This window comes from Caretta caretta, chromosome 6, assembly GCF_965140235.1.
Source record: "Caretta caretta isolate rCarCar2 chromosome 6, rCarCar1.hap1, whole genome shotgun sequence".
Lineage (NCBI taxonomy): Eukaryota > Metazoa > Chordata > Testudines > Cheloniidae > Caretta > Caretta caretta.
This window is the reverse complement of record NC_134211.1, coordinates 67,237,253-67,255,668: the sequence shown is the minus strand read 5'-3', so window position 1 is coordinate 67,255,668 and position 18,416 is coordinate 67,237,253. Positions and strand designations below refer to the sequence as shown.

The window sequence follows — 18,416 nt, the reverse complement described above, 5'->3', positions numbered from 1 at the left end:
TCTCCCTGTTAACCAATTCCTTATCCACCTTTCAATTTTCATATTGATCCCCATCTTTTCCAATTTAACTAATAATTCCCCATGTGGCATAGTATCCAACGCCTTACTGAAATCTAGGTAAATTAGAGCCACTGCGTTTCCTTTGTCTAAAAAAATCTGTTACTTTCTCAAAGAAGAAAGAGATCAGGTTGGTTTGGCATGATCTACCTTTTGTAAAACCATGTTGTATTTTGTCCCATTTACCGTTGACCTCAATGTCCTTAACTACTTTCTCCTTCAAAATTTTTTCCAAGACCTTGCATACTACAGATGTCAAACTAACAGGCCTGTAGTTACCCAGATCACTTTTTTCCTTTCTTAAAAATAGGAACTATGTTAGCAATTCTCCAATCATATGGTACAATCCCTGAGTTTACAAATACATTAAAAATTCTTGCTAATGGGCTTGCAATTTCATGTGCCCATTCCTTTAATATTCTTGGATGAAGATTATCTGGGCCCCCCAATTTAGTCCCATTAAGCTGTTTGAGTTTCGCTTCTACCTCAGATATGGTAATATCTACCTCCATATCCTCATTCCCATTTGTCATGCTACCATTCTCCCTAAGATCCTCTTTAGCCTTATTAAAGACTGAGGCAAAGTATCTGTTTAGATATTGGGCCATGCCTAGATTATCCTTGACCTCCACTCCATCCTCAGTGTTTAGCGGTCCCACTTCTTCTTTCTTTGTTTTCTTCTTATTTATACGGCTATAGAACCTTTTACTATTGGTTTTAATTCCCTTTGCAAAGTCCAACTCTACTTGACTTTTAGCCTCTCTCACTTGTCCCTACATGTTCTGACCTCAATAAGGTAGCTTTCCTTGCTGATCCCTCCCATCTTCCGCTCCCTGTATGCTTTCTGCTTTTTCTTAATCACCTCTCTGAGATGCTTCCTCATCCAGCTTGGTCTACAACTCCTGCCTATGAATTTTTTCCCCTTTCTTGGGATGCAGGCTTCCGATAGCTTCTGCAGCTTTGACTTAAAGTAATCCCAGGCCTCTTCTGCCTTTAGATCCATGAGGCTATCCTCAGTGTTACTGCAGAGGCCATCACTCTAGAACAGTGGTTTTCAATCTCTGGTCCACCAACCCCTGGGGGTCCACAGATTGCGTCTAAGATTTACTAAGGGGTCTGCATCTCCATTAGGGGATCCTCCATTTTTTAGGGATCCGCAAATGAAAAGACGTTGAAAACCACTGCTCTGGAAGCGTCTACCGCATCAAGTGTGGACTGGATCAATGTCTAGGTCACCATACAACCTTTTGCCTAGAAAGCCTTATATTCCTCCCTTGCATCTTCTGGTAGTCTGTCAATAAACTTGGACATTATGTCCTGGTTTAGAAAGTTGTATTTCGCTATCAGCATCTGGAGAGAGGTGGTGAAATAAATGTTTCTCCCAAACAAATCAATTCTCTTGGTCTCTTTTTTGGGGGGAAATTAATTTACATCTCCCTTGACATGATCTCCAATTGGCAGATGTAACTACCAGGGAGTTTGGGGCAGGATGGGAATAAAAGTACTCAAAGCCTTGCATGGATAAATGATGATATATCCCAGTTCATTTAGCTAAGGAGGCTGGTGTGTGCCATAAGGTTTAGGAGAGCTTCATAATTTGGGAGGACTATCCTGGAGAATGTCCAAAAAGCTTGTGAATGTTCTCTCACACAAGCTCACCTTGAGTGCCTAAAGTCAATGGCCATTCTCCTCAGCAGTTCTTGATAAGGCTTAAAAATTCCTGGGAACTGGAGTCAGGGATCACTGAGTCATCAGATGATGGGAAAGATAGGATGGATCCTCTTGTAGAAGAGCTGGCTGCTCCTCCGGTGATTCCTCCTGCACCACTGGCTGCTCAGAGGGAATGGTGTCTCTGCGTGCTTCCAACTTAGGTGGTTCTGGAAGCTGCTCTGTCAAACTTTCTGGGAACCTTCCTTGCAATTGGGCAGGTGATTGAGACCTGCGGGATTTCAAAATACCCCAGCGATTCCAAAAAGGTCACTGAGGGAGAGCACATGTCATAGGTATCCAGTAGGTACCAGGCCACAACGATGTGTCCCACTCTCGGTGGTTTCAGAGTAGCAGCCGTGTTCGTCTGTATTCGCAAAAAGAAAAAGGGAGTATTTGTGGCACCTTAGAGACTAACCAATTTATTTGAGCATAAGCTTTCATGAGCTACAGCTCACTTCACTGATGCTCTCCTCTGGGAGGTGACCAAGTGCACCTAATAGGGGTTGGCAAAGTACTGGAGGATTCTGAAACAGACTTCAAGGAGCCAGAGTATCCAGTGGGCATCAGGAGGTGCAAAGCCTGATGTAGTGACTATCTGTAGCCCATTGTGAAGAGGCCAACCTCAGTACTGAGGCAGGGAAGGTAGATAGGACTGCAAAAGTGTTCTGAGGTGTTGAGGTGCCATAAATTGGTGCTGGGAAAGATCTTATAATCAGGGCCGAAGTACAGGCTATGGTCGGTATCAACTCAGCTGAACATTCAAGCATAAAGCCACAGACGCCAAGCCAGGTAGCATAACTGATACCAAGGTCAAAGACTGTACTGGTGCCAATGCTAAAGATGGTACCGGGGCAGAGACTTTGCCACATTTCTTAGCTAATACTAACACTGGCTCTGCTTGCACTGGAGCGGAAGAGCCAGATGGGCCTGGGACAGCAGAAGGTGCTGCCAGTGCAGTGGACTCCTGCACCATAGGAGAGTCCAGGATGAAGAGGCAGAGCAAGTCTTTTACTGCTTCATAAACTTGCGGGGCCACTGGTACCAATAATGTTGGCGCTGAAACTGTGTCCTCACTGGTACTGTACTCAAAGGCTATCCACCAGCACATGGTAACAGAGTGGTCAGGATGGCATCAATATCTTCCTGCCGCAGTACTTCAGGCACTCAGACTGGCTCATCAGCCCGCGCCTCAAGACCCTTCACGACCTTCCAAGTCCTTTTCTGAAGAGGAGAAGCCTTTTTTTTTTTTTTTAAACTTTGAGTGGCTCCGGTCTGTCTTATGGGTCCTCTTTGGGGGAGGTCATGGAGAAGACTGACTCCTCTTTCCCTGGAGAGAGGCGTCTGAGTCCAGGGGTCTGTCCGAGGCCACTGCAGCCACGGTAATGGACTGCATGTGTGCAGTAGGACATTCACTCAAGGACCCTGGGGCCAAAGCAGGTCTCATCACCTGCTGCACAAGATGGGGTTTGAGGCACAAATCTCTGGAAATCTGTATTCTTTTCATCAAAGAATAGCAGATACTACACCTCTACTTCATTGAGGCACAAAATGCAGTGTGTGTGCGTCTTGGGGGTCACTATTCAAGATAGACATTCCACATGATGGGCAATGCTTAAAGACCCAGCAAGCACTGATGCCACCAGTGCCTTGCACCAAAAGATAACTATTAAAATAACTAAATAAAATAAAATAAAAGACGAAACCTAACTACTGGTCACTAACTGCTGATTAACTATTTACAGGTACAGTAGTGAGCTAAACTTGCTGACTATGCAGAATTAAAAACTATATGGGGAGTTCTAGCTCTGGTTACTGGTGATGAGAAGGAACTGAGGGGATTCAGGGTGGTGGCTACTCTTATATAGCCTTCGGAGGGGCCACAAGTATGTGCAAGGCACACATGAGGCTGACACAATATCTGCAGAAAATTCTCTGGCTCCAGCATGCACTTAGCTGCGTGGAATACATGTGTGCAATCACTCATTGAAAATGCATGTTATGACTAGGTTCAAAAATAGCGTATGTCCCAAGAAACCAAGTAGACAATTTTCTTTTTACAACTGCATGGAGGCCTGCAGTAGTTTCCCTGTGGTCTACTACTGGATGTTCCCACACACAGTAATCTTCAGGGATTTATGAGAAGGAGGAGAGAGAGCTTTCAGAAAGATTGTACAAATTTATACCTGCTTTGCCTGATCATCCATCTGGTTTTCTCACTTTACTCCATAGCCTGTTCTACTGCTAACACCTGTGAACAACTACTGCTGCACTTTATTTCTCTGTTGACAAGTAACATGCTTCCTCCTATATCGAGTGTGTCAGCCCACAATCCTATTTTGGAGATCAGCTGAATGCAACATGCACAGTAGTTAAGAAGGCACATTAATTCTAACCCAGTTGCGGGGCTCCCAGTGCTTCACATTCAAAATGCTGTTGCTCCACTATATATCTATACAAAACTGAATTTGCATCTTGCCAGCTATGTTGAGGCAAAATGGCACATCCAACTAAATACGTTTACGTGGGATTATAGCTATGCAAACAGTTCTAACAGATGAAGTGAGGCTGAAAGCTAAACAACAAATACATTAGCTAAGCAATGCAATACTTTTTATTGGTACAGATTATTTCATCTTTATAAAAACAGATCTTCCTCCAGGGAGAAATTAGAAATCATTTTTTAAATCGCTACAAGGCACCCTCTTAGCATCTTTGCCAGAGAGCAGTTTCAAGGTAAGTCAAGTCAAGTTCACACTGCTTCTACCAATTCTGAGAAAGTTCCATTGGGACGAACACTGAGGAAGTAATGAAAAATACCACACAATTCACTCAGGGATAATTAAGGGGCATTTTTTGCAACCTTACTCAAAAACTGGTCCAATGAAGAGTCCTCGGGATTTCCCTGTCATTTCAATTCAATTAGGCATCTCTGTCATCCCCACAATTTCTTTAAATTATAAAGGCAACCATCATGAAATTCTTCCTTTCGGCAAAATCGAGGTGAAGAGCACTCAACCTCATTTTTAATTCTGAGACATTTTGCTAAGGACGACGAGAGACTATACAGCTTAATGAACCCTGTTGGACAGCTGTCACATAGCACAGGTCTACACAGTAATCAGGAGGCACAACTGTAGCATGTGCACGCAATATCTGAGCTAGCTTTGATTCAGCTGGCTTACTAAAAATAGCAGTGTAGCTGTAGCAGCACGGGGGATGGTACAGGCTAGCCACCAATATACATACACAGAGTTGTGGGCGGGACTGTACTCCGGCAGATCACCTTAGACGTTTATCATGATTGGCACTCCAGCTCTCACATTTGAATAAACCTTTATCCAAACTAAAACATCTCAATTTCAAATTAATGTAATAAGAGGAAATGTTCAGAGTCACGAGAAAGAGGAAACATCTACTTTACCTATACATTGGATAGTAAAAGCACACGTGCTCCAAGTCATCAGAGGAATGCGAGGATCAGCCTCATTGGGAGCAATTTTTAATCCAACTCTGTAAACAGTGGTGGCAAAGAAAACCAGCATCTCCTTAATACTGTTTGAGTATTTGGCTCTGTGAAGGAAAGGCAAGGTTAACTTCAGCTGGTGAACTAGTAATAGTGTTTGCAACTTAAAGGTCAGTGGCTAACAAGGTCATTAATAAGAAGACAAACGGTTCCTTGTGAAAGAACTCCTGAACACCAAGACCATTTATCTGCAGTAAGAGAAACAAGGAAGCGACTGTATCCATAAATCCATAAAACAAGTCCTAATGCATCGTGGAGAACCAGTACAGATTCTTGCACTTCGGTTTTCTCCTTGGTATACACGTGCATTGGTTTAGTGACCTCAACAAGCAAATGTTTGAGAACTGAGAAGGGTGAGAGCTAATAAGCTGGGGGCAAATTTGGGAAAATATAGGCCTCAGTATGCATGGCATACTATACCCCATATTCAGGAAAAGAGCACCAACAACTATTTTATTACAAAAAGTGATAAATCGGGGAAATGAACTTACACTGTGGGGAAAGAGAAACTTAATTGTCACATTAAAAACATATCTCCTCTCATCCATCTCTCATAAAGGTCTAGCAATGGGAGACAGTATTTCAAACCTAAAATTAAATTGAATAATTCTGCAATTTTGCTAAAAGAAAGGAGCTCCTTAAAGTTCGTACCTGCTTATTCCTTAAAAGGGACAACTCTGATCAGAAAAGTGACTATGCAAAACCAGCACATTCTTAAAGAACAGATCTGCTTTGTGTGTGTTCGAAGTATAAGTGCCAATTCCTGCTCAACTAACACAGCTATGACACAATGAACTGGACTCTACTCTGGCTCACACATCAATATCAGAATATCAGTTCCAAACAGAATATTTCTTCCTGAAGATGATGCCTGAGCCGGACAAAGAACCCAATTTAGCTTTTTGACCAGAATACATTTGCTGCAGCAGCAATTGGGGAAAAAAGCTTTTATTTGTGCTTGAAGCAATTCTGATATGGAACAACATAACAGAAGTAAAGAGCTACTGATGCAATTTTTTACATTTTTCAGAGTATAACCACACTAAGCGTGGATAGCAGAGAACACAAGGGGTGAAGAACTACCACCCTATTTCAGCATGCTGTGGGCAGTAGAAGTACAGTGGGCAGGTTAGCTGGAGCAGTATCTGGAGGAGACGGAAAAGACCAAAGCATACTGCAAAGAGATCCAAAGCCAAAGGATCTGTCTATTCAATCTCTCTATCCCAAGGGGCAATTTTCTTTTCCGTACAATATTAGACATCCCAATCCTATTCCCCACAGTAAATATGTAACTAACAACTTCATCAACGAAGTACTTTAAAAACATTAATTCTTACAAAACAGAGAAACATGATGCCTGAGGAAACTAAGGCACAGAGTGGTTAAATGCACATGGAGTCAGTGGCAAAGCTGCAGTTACAAGTCAGGAAGTTCTTGGCTCCCAGTTCTGTGCTCAGAACAAACGCACATCTTTTTTTAATAAAAAGATTGAAGGCAAGTTCCAAAATCTTGAGACACATCTAAATCATTTTTAAAAACACAGAACATAGAACTTTCAGATTCCTCCAGCAAAATACAAACTATTGGCAACACTTACGAAGGCTGAACTCCAAAACTAAGGATGGAATGGAATTCTGAAGTAAAGTCTCCCATTCCTTTGCTGATTAAAGATGGAGTATTTTGCTTCTCTCCTTCCAGAAAAAAAAATTAGATCACATTAAACACAACTGCGGTAACATACACAGACTTCCTTTTTCTTTTAAATTGCTTTTGAAATTGTAACAGACCACTGCTTTCTCACCAGCTAATCTGTGATCTAAATCCACCTCCCTAAATAGCATTTTCTTCTGTTCTCAGAAATTTGGGACACAAAAGCAGTGCTTGGCTGGTAAGCAGACAGTGAGAGAAACAGCCAAAGAGAATTTTCCTGCTAAGTATGAATCCCTGGAATGTGTCAATATTCTATAACTAAGCATATTGATGCTTTCCTGCAATATTCATAGATAGATTTATTTTTGGCCTTTTATTTTAAAATTCCCTTCTTCATTTTTATATAATTCTCAATGAAATATTTTAATCCAAAAAAGCCTAATAGGGTCTTTGGGCTGTGTTCCTGCTGATCCTGCCAAGTGCACGTTTTAGGGTCTTCCAAGGGGTCAGGGAAAGGAGTTATTAAATTCCTGGAAATGTCATGAGCATAAATATCTGGAAATAAATGGAAATGTACCTCACACTGCAAGAGAGTAACCCAAAGATGCCCTTCATTGGAGTGCTGCTTTTAAAGACCTAGACCATCATCTCCTTGAATGTTTTTGAGATAGCTAGCAGGCATCCATGACTACAGCTAATAGCACAGTATTGGTGCTCTCTTCTTATGCTTCAGTTAACTAATGCGGACACATGGCTGTGTCAAAAAAGGTCACTGATTTAAGGGTACTTTGAAAAAGTACCCCCATAAGAAATGAATGTATCTAAAAACAGTTTGTTGTATATTACTGACAACTTATGCATGACAGTTGCACAATAAGACTGACAGAAGTGTTGCTCAGATTAGCACCGCCTAGAAAATTAACTGAAAATGATCGGGTTTTTTTTGGCTGAATAATGACATTTTTTCCCTTAAAAAGTAATCAGCCACTTTAATAAACTTGTTCAAAGATTTAATGTAGTTGCTCATTTATTTAGAGCTATTTTTAAAGCTTAAGGGTAAAGTTCTCAAAAGTATGAAATGACTTAGGAACCTAAATCCCCTGTAAGATTCCTGGTTTATACCAGAAAATTAAAATGGCTTGACTGTGTTGCTCAGGGATACAAAAAATCCACACCTCCGAAAGAGGTAGGTAAACTGACGTAATCTCCAATGTAGACAGCGTTAGTTTGACCACAGAATTCCATCTAACTACCTACCACCTCTCAGGGAGGTGGACTACTTACACCCATGAGAGAACTCCCCCTATCAGTGTAGGTAACGTCTACTCTGAAGCACTATGGCAGGGCATCTGCGGCAGTGCAGCTGTAGCATTTCAAGTGTAGACAAGCCCTTGGGCTCCTATATCACTTAAGCACTTTTGAAAATTTTTCCCTGGATCACCATTTTTTGGAACAGAGGCCTTCAGAGACAAGAAGAGAGCGTACAATGTGTTTGAATCCTCCATTCACAAAGGAAAAGTATACGAATACTTTAAATTTCTTATGTATTTCCTTATAGTGAGACTACATGACTGAAGAATCAAGCAGCAAACTCTGTACGTAAAACACCAGCTGATTGTTTTAGAATCAGAATACTTTCTGTTCTAAATAAAAAGATTCAAATTTTCTTACTATAATGAAAAATTCAAAGGGTATTTTTCTGGAAATGATCTTCGTGTAAAGTACAAAAGCCAAGATAACAAACCTTTAGTGTTTTTCAGACTGTACCCCAATATCCTGGCCATGACAATCTCCAACCACCTAGCCAGGGACAGAACTTGAGCTACTGCCTCTGCATCCTCACTGAGAACAGAAATAAAAAGCAGTGCTTATGTTAAAACATAGGTAAACAGTGACCTGATGACCTGAAGCCTAATCTTTGAAAAACATATAGTACATCTCTGTGAAAAAGAACAAGTTCACAGTTAGCATTTACACAAGTATTTAGGTACCCTAAGCAAACATTAACTAAACTTTAGAATTTGTATTAAGTACTAGAAATACTTTCTCATTGGTAAGAAACCTAAGTGGTCCATGGTAGTAGAAATTTTTTCCAAGAATAGATTTTGGATTCCAGAACAGACAACAGGGTGGGTGATCAATAAGGATTTAAGCAGCCCTATATAGCAGTTGGAAAGATTATTCAAAATTTTCCATCAGAGGTTGACTCCCCTACAAGCACTAGACAGCTTTTATTCTTAGAATCATGAAATAAGACTGTCCCTGGAGTTCACCTGTTTATCTTCTGAGTCTGCAAAGGAATAATGGGAATCACAGTGTTGCACAGAGACTTGCAGAGCGGGCAAAGGTATTCTCCATTCTCCAAGTCAAAAATCTGTTCAACATGAAGACGCTGTCGAGAATTCAGTTGCATGGCTTCGAAGTACCTGCAACATTGAAAAGAAAAATCATCTAGCAAGGAAAATGGCCTCTGTGCAACACAGAAATAAGAATTCAAATGGCAAAATGGTATATCTGGTGTGTACTTTTCTATGCCAACAACCAGACTCCTCTTTTGCTACACAACTAATACATAGATGTTGCACATGCTTGGACACCAAAACAAAATTAAATCTTTGAACAGATATGTGAACCAGGTAATTTCAGAGCACTTTCCAGGCAAGAACAGCAGAGAGATTTCCCTACTTTTAACCTCCATATAAGTGTGTATTTTATTTAATATATTTACACTCAAGCAATACTGAAATTTGCTACCTATCCACCCCCAACATTTTAAACTAATGTTACATCCTAAAGCACCTCAAGCATACACACATTATATTCCTAGATTATAAATTTAAAGTTAAGCCACAGCAAAGGTAAATACATAAATATCCTATAAATGCTATTTTAACAACAGCTAATAGTAGCATTTCATGGATGAATGTCCATAAGTGACTAATCTGTTGTGAGGATCCAGTCTCACCACCAGATATAAAAATATATCCTTGTTTTTGCTGAAGTAAAATGGAAGGGGATAATTTACATTTCAAAAACATCCTTACAGAAAATTCACCTTGGATACCTAGAACTGTGGTATAAGTAAATTTAAAAACAAAAAATCACAATGAAACCCATATTAAATATGTGGTCAAAGGAAAGAAAATCAGTTTAATTGAGATAGTTTACCCAATAAAAGGTGGGAGCAGATTACTTTTCAATATGTATGGGAATACTTTGAGACAGTCTATTAAAATAGGAGTTGGTGTAATAAGAGTGATCTTTTCCAGGTTTCATTGTTAATTTTCCCTATCCATGCAGTAAGCACACAGATTTCACCCATGGTCTTGATGGCCTGGATACCTCCATTAGTAGAGAAGAAACCCAATTTTCAAATCTGTTTGCTCAAAGTTGAGCATCTAAAATCAACACATATGTGAAAACCAGATACACAAGCAGCTTATATACGTATTTGTCTGTCTAACTTTAGGTCTAAATTTAAACTAAAATCTTCTAATTAAATGATAATATTTTAAGAGCAATGAAGGAAAAGGCAAGCAAATCTAACAAAAGAAAGATGACAAAGATATCTGAAAAAATGGTCTACACATACAAAATGTTTATGAAACTCTACAAAAATCAAAACACGTTTTATATTTCCAAATTATACAATATAACAGGCAGAAGAGCTGCAATAAACGTAAAATAGAAGTTACATAGGTATTCCATTCATTCCAAACAGTCTGTTAGACCAAGTATGTTTTGCAGTATTTTGTCTGCTGTGTGTGTATATATTTTCCTTTAAAATGTAAGCGGCAGGTATTCTTTTGAGTAAAACTAAAACATTAACATATCAGTTATGTAATGAACAAAAGATTATACTCAAACCTTCTGCAAAATCTAGTATAAGAGAAGAGAGTCTTCTGTCCATTTCTTTTAATCCTATCTACTCACAGAGTAAGGTAGATTTTTCTTTATAAGGGCATGGAAACCGGGTTTCAATGTAGTTCTATTTAGATGTATATGGATAGGATCTACCAAGAGTAGAAGTCATTCATGTAGAATACTCAAGAAACATTTTTCTGTATGATTTTTAGGGTGCTTATTTGTTTTATGTTGATATTTACCATAAAAACATATGTTAAAAATAGATAATAAGCACTGAAAGTATAACTAGACTATAGCCAACTGACACATACAAATATAAAAATCAAAAAGCCTCCAAGATAGTGTCTGTATCATGTGATATCACAAAGTAACTTATAATAGGTTGATCCTGCTCTTCATATCTTTCTGATATCTCACTGTGAAGAAATGTCTAACTTTACTTTTCACAGCTTAAACCAATCTAAGGCTTTTTGTCAATATTTATTTGTCTCTCTTTCTAACCAACATGTTACTCATTGTGATATAAAAGCACTAGTAGACAAAAAGCCCTTCGTAGTCAAGTCCTTAAGTATTTCTGTCCAGAGGCAATTGCAGTCACTTGACAGTTATGATTGGTTGGGGAAGGCCTGCTTTGGCCCTTAAGTGTAGTCAGCCCTGGTCTAGTGACATGCATACATGGTCGAAGATCATTCACTGCGTAACTCTCTCCTGGACGTTTATCAGTGTCCCTTGTTGCATACCATAAGGGCATGATGCAGGTCCCATCTATGAGAGGTGGCTTCTTGCTCTTGACCAGTTTTACCCCACTTAGACTATTCTTTAGGCCAATGGAGACTTGGCTCCTTTTGGTACTGCCTTCTGTTGATTTTTGATATGGCTCTTGTACCAGATTTCTTTGATTTTTCTCTGGTTGAGTACTTGGACTGGCTGACTTCTTATTTGAACTTCAATATTTTGTATTGCTGTGTTGATATACTCTTAGATACTTAAGACACCAATCTGAGATAAAACATGAAACAGTATTGCAAAGATATCCTCTTACTTCTGCCAGCAGGCTGCATGCATTACATGACCACAGCTTCCTGTATGGGTTCCACATGACAAATCTGGATCCATGAAAAGAGGATCTAATGTATCTGGAAAGATGGGGGGGGGGGGGGGGGGGGGCAAAAAAATTAAAAGAATATTAGTACACATTTGGTCAATTCAGACAAAAACCCCTTTAAGTTTTCATTTATCCACAGTAAGCCCATTCAAGTTAGAAATCTGATTTTGCAAACTTCTTCACAACAATGCCCTGACAGGGGAGCACAAGCATAACTATGCTGCTACAGTTCCACCCCTTGTTCTATCCAGTCCTAGCTTAATGTGAAATTACCAAAGGAAAAAAAAAAATCTGAAATCAATGGTCAGTCAATAAATGAACATCCTTCTCTGTTGAATTATCTTTTGGAAAAAGGCATCAGTGTGTTCAATCACTTTATCTGCCTGGGATTTCAGCTGTACTGTCTTTGCTCCAGTATCTGGTGATGGAGGTGATTTGCTGACTGAGGTCAGCAACAGAAGATTCTCCTAATGATCACCTACACTTTCAACAGTAGGTGATTACCAAGCAGTTGGGCCAGTGGAAGGTTCAGAGTTCATTGGCATGCTGACTGCAACACCACTCAGCCGAAACCCGCATTTGTCTCTGGCTTGTTGGGTGATGGTGTAATGCAGTGGTTTACAACCAGGGTTCCAGGGCACCCTAGGGGGCCTAGAGCAGGTTTCAGGGGGTCCGCCAAGCAGGGCCAGCATTAGACTGAAAAAAGAGCCACCGTGCCCTAACAACCATGTAAAAGAAGCCGTGAGAGATAAAAAGGCATCTTTTAAAAAGTGGAAGTCAAATCCTAGTGAGGTAAATAGAAAGGAGCATAAACACTGCCAAATTAAATGTAAAAATATAATAAGAAAAGCCAAAAAGGAGTTTGAAGAACAGCTAGCCAAAAACTCAAAAGGTAATAAGAAAATGTTTTTTTAAGTACATCAGAAGCAGGAAGCTTGCTAAACAAGCAACCAGTGGGGCCCCTGGCGAATCGAGAATCAAAAGGAGCACTTAAAGATAATAAAGTCATCGCAGAGAAACTAAATGAATTCTTTGCTTCAGTCTTCACAGCTGAGGATGTTAGTGAGATTCCCAAACCTGAACCGTCTTTTGTAGGTGACAATCTGAGGAATTGTCACAGATTGAAGTGACACTAGAGGTGGTTTTGGAATTAATTGAGCAACTTAACAGTAACAAGTCACCGGGACCAGATGGCACTCACCCAGGAGTTCTGAAAGAGTTCTGCAGTTTCACATTGAGTTATTAACTATGGTTTGTAACCTGTCCTTTAAAACAGCTACTGTACCCATGACTGGAAGATAGCTAATGTAATGCCAATATTTAAGAAGGGCTCTAGAGGTGATTGTGGCAATTACAGACCGGTAAGTCTAACATCAGTACCGGGCAAATTAGTTGAAACAATAGTAAAGAATAAAATTGTCAGACACATAGAAAAGCATAAATTGTTGCTCAAAAGTCAACATGGTTTCTGTAAAGGGAGATCATGTCTTACTAATCTATTAGAGTTCTTTGAGAGGGTCAACAAAACATGTGGACAAGGGGATCCATTGGACATAGTGTACTTAGATTTCCAGAAAGCTTTTGACAAGGTTCCTCACCAAAGGCTCTTACGTAAATTAAGTCGTCATGGGATAAGAGGGAAGATCCTTTCATGGATTGAGAACTGGTTAAAAGACAGGGAACAAAGGGTAGAAATAAATGGTAAATTTTCAGAATGGAGAGGGGTAACTAGTGGTCTTCCCCAAGGGTCAGTCCTAGGACCAATCCTATTCAACCTATTCATAAATGATCCGGAGAAAGGGGTAAACAGTGAGGTGGCAAAGTTTGCAGACGACACTAAACTGCTCAAGATAGTTAAGACAAAAGCAAACTGTGAAGAACTTCAAAAAGATCTCACAAAACTAAGTGACTGAGCAACAAAATGGCAAATGAAATTTAATGTGGATAAATATAAAGTAATACACACTGGAAAAAATAACCCCAATTATACATACAATATGATGGGGGCTAACTTAGCTACAACTAATCAGGAGAAAGATCTTGGAGTCATCGTGCATCGTTCTCTGAGGATGTCTATGCAGTGTGCAGTGGCAGTCAAAAAAGCAAACGGGATGTTAGGGATCATTAAAAAAGGGATAGAGACTAGGACAGAGAATACCTCATTGCCCTTATATAAATCCATGGTACACCCACATCTTGAATACTGCGTACAGATGTGGTCCCCTCATCTCAAAAAAGATATACTGGCATTAGAAAAGGTTCAGAAAAGGGCAACTAAAATGATTAGGGGTTTGGAACGGGTTCCATATGAGGAGAGATGAAAGAGGCTAGGACTTTTCAGCTTGGAAAAGAGGAGACTAAGGGGGTATATGACAGAGGTATATAAAATCATGAGTGGTGTGGAGAAAGTGAATAAGGAAAAGTTATTTACTTGTTCCCATAATATAAGAACTGGGGGCCACCAAATGAAATTAATGGGTAGCAGGTTTAAAACAAATGAAAGGAAGTTCTTCTTCACTCAGCACAGTCAACCTGTGGAACTCCTTGCCTGAGGAGGTTGTTAACGCTAGGACCATAACAGGGTTTAAAAGAGAACTGGATAAATTCATGGAGGTTGAGTCCATTAATGGCTATTAGTCAGGAGGGGTAAGGAATGGCATCCCTAGCCTCTGTTTGTCAGAGGGTGGAGACGGGTGGCAAGACAGAGATCACTAGATCATTACCTGTTAGGTTCACTCCCTCTGGGGCACCTGGTATTGGCCACTGTCGGTAGACAGGATACTGGGCTGGATGGACCTTTGGTCTGACCCAGTATGGCCATTCTTTTGTTAGACTCAGTTGGGCCCAAGGCAGACAGCCGGAGCCCCACTGCATGAAGCTGAAACCCAGGGCCCTGAGCCGCACAACCCAGGGCTAAAGCCAAAGCCTGTGCAATGTAGCTTTGCAGGGCCACCCTGTGGCGTGGGGCCTCACACAACTGCTCTGCTTGCTATCCCCCAATGCCAGCCCTGGTCTTTATGCAGAAAACCAGTTATTGTTGCACAAGTAGGCTGTGGAGATTTTATAGCATGTTGGGTTGGCCTCAGAAAGAAAAAGGTTGAAAAACCCTGGTGTAATGGGACGCAAAAGTGTGGACTGACTACCACGTTGCTGCCCTACAGATGTCCTGAATGGGAACTTGCACCACAAACACCTCCGATGATGCCTGAGCTCTTGTAAAATAGTCTGTCAGGGGAGGAGCCGTGACCTTCCCAAGGTCGTAGTATGTGCGGATACAGGAAGTGATCTGCAATGAGATTTTCCGGGCCAAGACTGGACAGTCTTTCATTCTGTCTGCAATGGCTACGAAGAGCTGAGTGGATTTCGGAAAGCGTTTAGTCTTTTCTGTGTAAAATGCTAGCACATGCTTGGAGTCTCTGTTCCTCGCTGTTAGCATGTGGTTTCGAGTAGAAGACTTGTAGGAAGATATCCTGGTTACTATGGAATTGTGAGATCAATTTTGGCAGGAAGGTCAGGTGTGCATCTTGTTCTTGAAGACTACAGTGTATGGTAGTTCTGAAGTAAGAGCTCAGATGGCTTTCTGGAAGAACTAATGGACCAGGAAGGCCACCTTCCAGGACAGGTAGAGCAAAGAGCACCTTGCCAGCAGTTTGAATGGGGTACCTGTTAGCCTTGCCAGCAGCAAGTTGAGGTCCCAGGGAGGGAGTGGGTTGTGTACCTGGGGGTATAGCTGTTTCAACCCTTAAGAAAACGACCACAGATTGGGTTCAAGAAGATCAACCAGCCATTCACCCACAGGTGAAAGGCCAAGATTGCAGCTAGGTAAAACCTAATACATGGTACTGTTAAGTCTGGTTTCAGAGTAGCAGCTGTGTAAGTCTGTATTCGAAAAAAGAAAAGGAGTACTTGTGGCACCTTAGAGACTAACAAATTTATTTGAGCATAAGCTTTCGTGAGCTACAGCTCACTTCATTGGATGCATTCAGTGGAAAATACAGTGGGGAGATTTATATACATAGAGAACATGAAACAATGGGTGTTACCATACACACTGTAACAAGAGAGTGATCACTTAAGGTGAGCTATTACCAGCAGGAGAGGGCGGGGGGGGGGGGGGGGGCGCGGAACCTTTTGTAGTGATAATCATGGTGGGCCATTTCCAGCAGTTGACAAGAACGTCTGAGGAACAGTGGGGTGTGGAGGGGGGGGAATAAACATAGGGAAATAGTTTTACTTTGTGCAATGACACATCCACTCCCAGTCTCTATTCAAGCCTAAGTTAATTGTATCCAGTTTGCAAATTAATTCCAATTCAGCAGCCTCTCGTTGGAGTCTGGTTTTGAAGTTTTTTTGTTGAAGAATTGCAACTTTTACATCTGTAATCGAGTGACCAAAGAGATTGAAGTGTTTTCCAACTGGTTTTTGAATGTTATAATTCTTGACGTCTGATTTGTGTCCATTTATTCTTTTACGTAGAGACTGTCCAGTTTGACCAATGTACATGGCAGAGGGGCATTGCAGGCACATGATGGCATATATCACATTGGTGGGTGTGCAGGTGAACGAGCCTCTGATAGTGTCCCCGATGTGATTAGGCCCTATGATGGTGTCCCCTGAATAGATATGTGGACACAGTTGGCAACAGGCTTTGTTGCAAGGATAAGTTCCTGGGTTAGTGGTTCTGTTGAGTGGTGTGTGGTTGCTGGTGACTATTTGCTTCAGGTTGGGGAGCTGTCTGTAAGCAAGGACTGGCCTGTCTCCCAAGATCTGTGAGAGTGATGGGTCGTCCTTCAGGATAGGTTATAGATCCTTGATGATGCGTTGGAGAGGTTTTAGCTGGGGGCTGAAGGTGATGGCTAGTGGCGTTCTGTTATTTTCTTTGTTGGGCCTGTCCTGTAGTAGGTGAATTCTGAGTACTCTTCTGGCTCTGTCAATCTGTTTCTTCACTTCAGCAGGTGGGTATTGTAGTTGTAAGAATGCTTGATAGCTTACAGACAGCCCCCCCAACCTGAAGCAAATAGTCACCAGCAACCAGACACCACACAACAGGTGCCACAAGTACTCCTTTTCTTTTTACTGTTAAGTCTGACAGTTTCAAGTGTAGTAGGTAATCCAGAACGAAAGGCAATGTTGACTGAGTACACAAAACACACTTGTGCTGACCAGATTGAGAATCTCTTCCACTTTGCCAGGTAAGTTACTCCAGTGGACTGTTTCCTGCTCCCTAAAAGCACCTTACAAACAGGTCCAAAGCATGCCTGTTGTGTGGGGTTCAGCCATGAGCTTCCATGCCATGAGATGGAGACTCAAGGCTCAGATGACGTAGATGGTCAAGGTCCTGAGAGATCAGGTCTGGAAATGGGGGCAGACTGACTGCGTGTCCACAGAGATCGAGGAGGGTGGTGAACCAGTGCTGACGTGGTCAGGCCAGGGCTACCAGGATAAGGCACATTCTGCCCCTTCTGACCTTCTGCAGGGCCTTGTGTATAAGAATGATGGGAGGGAATGCATAGAAGAGATGGTCCGTCCAAGGGAAGAGAAATGTGTTTACTAGTGACCCCGTGCTGTGGCCTAGGAAGGAGCAGAACTGAAGACACTTCTTGTTGTGCACCACTGTCAACAAGTCTACCTGGAGAGTGCCCCACTTCTGGAAAATGGTGCTCAAAACATCTCGATGAATGGACCACTTGGAAAAGGATCTGCTGAGATGATCCGCTAACTCGTTCTAAGACACTGGGAGGTAGGAGGCTTTGAGGTGGATTCAGTGGGCTATGCAGAATTCCCACAACCAAAGAGCTTCCTGGCACAGGGGAAAGGAGTGTGCTCTGCCCTGTCTGTTTATGTAAAACATTGCTGTCGTGTCGTCTGTAAGGATCGACATGCAGTTGCCCTCCGATTGGGGTTGGAATGCCTGGCAGGCTAGGTGCACGCCCTCAGTTCCCTCATATTGATGTGTAACAACAGCTCTTCCCTGGACCAGAGGCCCTGAGCATCCCCAATTGAGCCCCTTTTACCATCACTGCTGCATCTGTAACAAGACACATTGACAGTTGGGGTCTCGAGAATGGGACTCCTGCACATACTGTCCAAGAGTCTAGCCACCAAAGGAAGATGAAAATCACCCATGGGGGAAGTGAGACCACCCTGTCCAGATCGTGTCTGCTTGGTGCTGAAACAGACGCTAACCAAGCCTGGAGAGATCCGAGCCATAGTCTTATGTGATGCCATATGCCCCAGAAGCTTTAAGCAGTTCCTTGCTGTGGTCATGGGGTGATTCCTCAGGCTCTCTTTGAGGACCCCCAGAGTTCTGAACTGGTTTTCTGGAAGAAAAGCTCTGGCCTAGGTTGAGTTAAGGATCGCCCCAACAAATTATATTCTTTGAACCTGGGAAGGGTGGATTTCTGCATGTTTATTGATAGCCCGTCATAAAAATAAAGGGAAGGGTAACCACCTTTCTGCATACAGTGCTGTAAAATCCCTCCTGGCCAGAGGCAAAACCCTTTC

The 18,416-nt window shown here is 41.6% G+C and overlaps 1 protein-coding gene across 4 annotated transcripts in view; it reads right to left on the bottom strand.

The window, feature by feature from the left end:
• UBR1 (ubiquitin protein ligase E3 component n-recognin 1) overlaps nucleotides 1–18,416 on the bottom strand; it is a 145,887-nt gene that overhangs the window by 33,962 nt on the left and 93,509 nt on the right. For all 4 annotated transcript variants that reach the window (XM_048854897.2, XM_075129678.1, XM_048854895.2 and 1 more), the window contains exons 31-35: nucleotides 11,850–11,943; nucleotides 9,214–9,366; nucleotides 8,685–8,782; nucleotides 6,888–6,981; nucleotides 5,189–5,337 (exon numbers count right to left, since the gene is read on the bottom strand). In XM_048854897.2, the coding sequence (XP_048710854.2) occupies nucleotides 5,189–5,337; nucleotides 6,888–6,981; nucleotides 8,685–8,782; nucleotides 9,214–9,366; nucleotides 11,850–11,943 (588 nt within the window). The remainder of the gene's footprint in view (nucleotides 1–5,188; nucleotides 5,338–6,887; nucleotides 6,982–8,684; nucleotides 8,783–9,213; nucleotides 9,367–11,849; nucleotides 11,944–18,416) is intronic.